At 34.1% G+C, this 5,105-nt stretch overlaps 1 protein-coding gene across 1 annotated transcript in view; it reads left to right on the top strand.

Annotated features, from left to right (window-relative positions):
• Positions 1-5,105, top strand: part of LOC106458849 (regulating synaptic membrane exocytosis protein 2-like) — a 72,786-nt gene that overhangs the window by 64,937 nt on the left and 2,744 nt on the right. Inside the window, exons 18-19 of the mRNA XM_022385200.1 lie at positions 2,144-2,281; positions 4,662-4,772. Of these exons, the coding sequence (XP_022240908.1) occupies positions 2,144-2,281; positions 4,662-4,772 (249 nt within the window). The remainder of the gene's footprint in view (positions 1-2,143; positions 2,282-4,661; positions 4,773-5,105) is intronic.

Here is a 5,105-nt window from a genome sequence, read left to right as displayed (position 1 = left end):
CATTATAATGTCCCCACGACTGAAAGGGCGAGCATGTTTGGTGTGACGGGGATTCGAACCCGCGACCCTCAGAATGCGAGATGAGCTCCCTAACCACCTGGCCATGCCGGGCCGGGTAAGTTAAGAGTATAGCGAGCATGCATACAAACCTCTTTGAAACTTGCCAACTTAAATAACTTTCAAAAAAATGCTAGGTAACAACAAACCTGATGTTGCTTTAAACACATAGAATACGCGCAGCACAAATACGCCGTTGTGCAACCGTGTTTTAACAGCAAACAAAACAATCAAGAAAGATGTTTTATGCAGATTTTATTTAATGAAAACCTTAATCGCTTCAAATCGTGGGTAAGAACTTTCTGAGCCACTGCAGCCACCTATATAGTGCGAAAACTAAACATTCGAAAATTCTTGAAAAAACTATATCACTATGAGAGGTAAAAAGAGCTGCTTTGCCCATGAATCGAAAGTGCATTATTGTGGAGGTTTTTGTTAAGTATCAAGTCTTTATGGAATATTTTATTATTTATTACGATTCCCCAGTTAAGTTGAATTTCTTCGTAAGTTTGTTTGTTTGTTTTTGAATTTCGCGCAAAGCTACACGAGGGCTATCTGCGTCCCTAATTTACCAGTGTAAGATTAGAGGGAAACTCTTGGGCTACTCTTTTACCAACGAATAGTGGGATTGACCGTCACTTATAACGCCCCCACGGCTGAAAGGGCGAGCATGTTTGGTGGGATGGGAATTCGAACCCACGACCCTCAGATTGAGAGTCGAGCGCCTTATCCACCTGGCCATGCCGGGTCAATTTCTTCGTAAGTATGAAGTCTACGTAGAAAATGTTGTTCAATCTGAAGTTTTTTTAATAAAGGCAGTTTTGCTGTAAAACAGAGTCTAGTTTTATAAGAATTCATACAGAATGTACGTAAAATGCCTTTGTATCGTGCTAATTGATTGGTTTATTTGTTCTCCAGTAGGTGACGTCTCCTCTGCCGTAGAGATATTTCATTACTGCAGGTAGACTCTAAATTGAACTGGTTAGCACTGAAATAACGTTAGCTGGCCGATTATGACGTCGACTGAAAGTGACAGCCGATCAGCGCTGTCAGAGAATAGATATCACGAGGTCCTTTAAATGCGCCCAATCTATTTACTTCTCACGCAATTTCAAATTCAGTCAAGTTATCAACTACAGAACACTCGCCTTAGTTCTTGATCGAATCTGTTGTTATTGAGGGTCTTCCTGCCTAATACTTGTCGGGTAATCGGTTTTACCTGAAGAAATACACTCCTATCAAAGTTTTTTTGTTTTTTTTTAAGATATACGTTCGTGATATCCTGAAGTTTTAACAAACAAGAGACTAAAATTTTAGGGTTCGCAACATCTGTGTTTATTTTTTAAAAAGTTTATTTTATTTCACTCTGTAATTTGAAAAAAAAAATCGTTTGAATAAATATCTTAAGATTTGATGTATTAATTAAGTAAATTAAGATAGCATCCACATACTGTCTTGGGGAACTTTTTTCAAAATTCATTCTAGTAAATGGAACACTGTAATGTTCGTACAAACTGTTTTATAATTTGTAGAACAGAAAACATCGTTCAAAGACTTTGCTTGTTTGTTTTCTGTTTTGTTTTAGCCATTAAGCTTATATCAAATAGTCTTGTTTGTTTGTTTTTAGACAATAAGCTTACATCAGATAGTCTTGTTTGGTTTTTGTTTGATTTTTGACATTAAGCTTATATTAAATAATCTTGTTTATTTTCTGTTCTGTTTTAGACAGTAAGCTTACATCAGATAGTCTTGTTTGTTTTCTGTTTTGTTTTAGACAGTAAGCTTACATCAAATAGTCTTGTTGTTTTTTGTTTTTAGACAGTAACCTTACATCAAATAGTCTTGTTTGATTTTTAGACAGTAACCTTACATCAAATAATTTTGTTTGTTTTGTTTTATTTTTAAACAGTAAGCTTACATCAGATAGTCTTATTTGTTTTTTGTTTTGTTTTTGACATTAAGCTTACATCAAATAATCTTGTTTGTTTTCTGTTTTGTTTTTAGACAGTAACCTTACATCAAATAGTCTTGTTTGTTTTTGTTTTTAGACAGTAAGCTTACATCAAATAATCTTGTTTGTTTTTAGATAGTAAGCTTGCATCAAGTAGTCTCTCCAGCCCTGATCTGACCCCAGAAAACGAAATTCCCATAATGACCATTGGACCCGGTGACATCAGGAGAGGAGCTGGACAAGTGTTTTCCACAAAAATGAAACTAGATCGAGGCAAGGTCGCATTTTTTTCATTTCGCATTATAATCTATAACCTTAGTTTTAATTCAAAATTAGCATAATAACGATGATAAATTTGTATGTAATATACTGTATATATTTGTAACGTAGAAAATATTATGAAACTAATTTTGTCATTACAGTCAAATTAGTTGTTTCGGATATTCGAGCAAAGCTCCAGAAGAATTATTTACCCATTAGCTGTCCCTAATTTTGAACTCACAATCTGAGGGTCGCGAATTCGAATCCCCGTCACACCAAACATGCTGGCCCTTTCAGCTGTGAGGGCGTTATTATGTGACGGTCAATCCCGCTATTCGTTGGTAAAAGAGTGGCCCAAGAGTTAGCGGTGATGACTAGCTGCCTTCCTTCTAGTCTTACACTGCTAAATTAGGACGGCTAGCGCAGATAACCCTCGTGTAGCTTTGCGCGAACTTCAAACAAACACTGAAACCCAGGCAATAAGTTATCTGTAAAAGCAGACATTGTCAAAAATAAATTAAAAAATATTAAAAACTATTTAATCCTACTCTAGTCTGCAAGCTTTCATGAGCCCATTTAGCAGTGCGTGGTCGAATATTTACTAAGCTCTTTGGAGAAATCAAAACGTACAATATTTCACTGGTAATGTCTCAGGTGAGTGAAAAGTATGTCTGAAAATGGAGTTGTTTTGATTAAGCCTGGTTCTCTACCTTTTACAAAAATACACACGTGGATTTTACTGGCTGCCTTTTTTAATGCAATTTTATCCGACCGCGTTTCGCGTCATACAGAATGGGGTTTTTATTCTTACAGAAACAGTAGTTTTATTGGGAGCAGAGTTTGACATTCGAATTAATTTTGCTGCAGTTTACTATTATGAGTTTCTTCTACAACATTCAAGCTCTTAAAAACTCAACGTATATTGAAGATACAACTTTGGTATAATTTTTCATTACCAGTAGGCTAAAATGTTGTTTGGATGGTATTTTAGTCATTAAAAGAACTGTACGTTGCACTCTAGGTAGCCATAAATTTTAATACATCGTCGTCTAAGCGATTTTCATAACACTTTTTACGTTTAAACTCCCTTTCGTAGATGAGGGTAAAAAAGTACACACTCGACGTCTGTGTATTCATTGTCAACTTCTTGTTGATAATTTTGCTAAATGACAGATTATACTTGATCACGTACATTTGAGAGTATTAGTAAACATCATTTAAACTATATACAACAATCTGTTACCAACTCTTATCTGTTTTTGTTTTTAGTTCTGTTCTTGTGGTTATTCACTTCTTTCCTTGCCTTTGTCGATTAAGTTCGTTTGGCAGTTACCGAATAAAACTCTAAAAGGACTCTTATTGTAAAGAACAGATTAACTATACAAGTTTCAATTAGTTAAAGATTAGAGACTTAAAACGTTGCCTCATGTGGTTAAATAATAACCAAATAATAAAATTAGATCTCCATGGTAGTTCTAATAAGGCATTACTTACACAAAATAGATTTAATTATTACATAATGTTCCTAGATTCATGACTTAAGACCCAACTGAAATGTATTAAAAATGTAAATTAAATTAATTTCTCCACTTTAAAACACTGCTCATGAGACATACATTAACTCTCCAACGGTCCACCCTTACATGGCCTTAATGACAAGTCACGTGACTGATTAATGAATTAATACAATTTGCCATATAAACTTAGGTTTACGTGAACAAAACATTTGAATCGTGGACTGTTGCCTTTATATCACTTTCAAGGTCATAACAGATAGATTAAAATTGCTTGAAATTATGGTAAGAGAATAAACATGTCCTTATTTTAAAAAAAGAAATAATATAATATTAAATTTGTTTGTTGCCCAGTAAGATCGAGTATCATGATTAAAATTCCTTTCACAGAACTAATTTTTTTAAAGAGAAGAGCCATTGCCCCAAAAATAGATCAACATCGCTCACATTTTTAAAAATTTTGAAGTAGTTTTGTCAAACTATTTTCCTGTGGAGTTCACTAGAAATTTTGATTTAAAAGCTCATGTTGCAGTGGGAAATGGAGTAGAAAAAAAATGTTAGGTAACACTTGAAATAAGAAAACTTCAAGAAGTCAATGAGCACAACATATGAGCAAACTTTTACGGGAACTATTTTTACAATATCAAAATTAGAAATCGACACAATAAGAAAAATTACAACAGCTAGCTTTAAGGGCATAATTCTAGACCACTCTAAAGCTTTGAAAGAGATGTACACAAAAAGGAATCAAACCAAATTTTTAGTTGAACGTAGGAGTTTCATATGATGCCAGATGGTGCTTTTAATATACCAAGTCACTGAAAGTCTAAAAATTTGCGAATTCCTTACACTTGCTTTCAAGTTTGTTTTTATTTCAGTCGAAACATTAGGTGAAATCAAATTGGGATTTCTATTGACTAAAAGCCAGTTAGAAATAGAAGTTTTCTGTGCTCGCCAACTTCCAGCATCTTCTTTAGGCCAGCCACCAGGTAAATATGAAACGTTAACTGATTTTTTAACCGTAAAATATATTTTTAAGTTGAAAATTACGCCGAGTAACATTATAACTGCATGCATAATTTAAATCAATGATCGATGTTGATTACAAATCCACTGTTACTTGGCAAGAACGAAGTTTTACAGCCTATTGTCAGCCAATCTTCATATTTTATATATTTGTTGTGTCTGTAATAAAACTGCGTTTACAAACTCACTGCGATGAATTTAAATTCGATGACGAGGAACCCACTTTGAGACTAATAATGGCTGGAGACGGCTTAAATGGGTAATGAAGAAAAACTTTAATATAAGTTTAACATGAC

Source organism: Limulus polyphemus, unplaced genomic scaffold (genome assembly GCF_000517525.1).
Source record: "Limulus polyphemus unplaced genomic scaffold, Limulus_polyphemus-2.1.2 Scaffold523, whole genome shotgun sequence".
Classification (NCBI taxonomy): Eukaryota; Metazoa; Arthropoda; class Merostomata; order Xiphosura; family Limulidae; genus Limulus; species Limulus polyphemus.
This window is presented reverse-complemented; position numbering and strand designations above follow the sequence as displayed.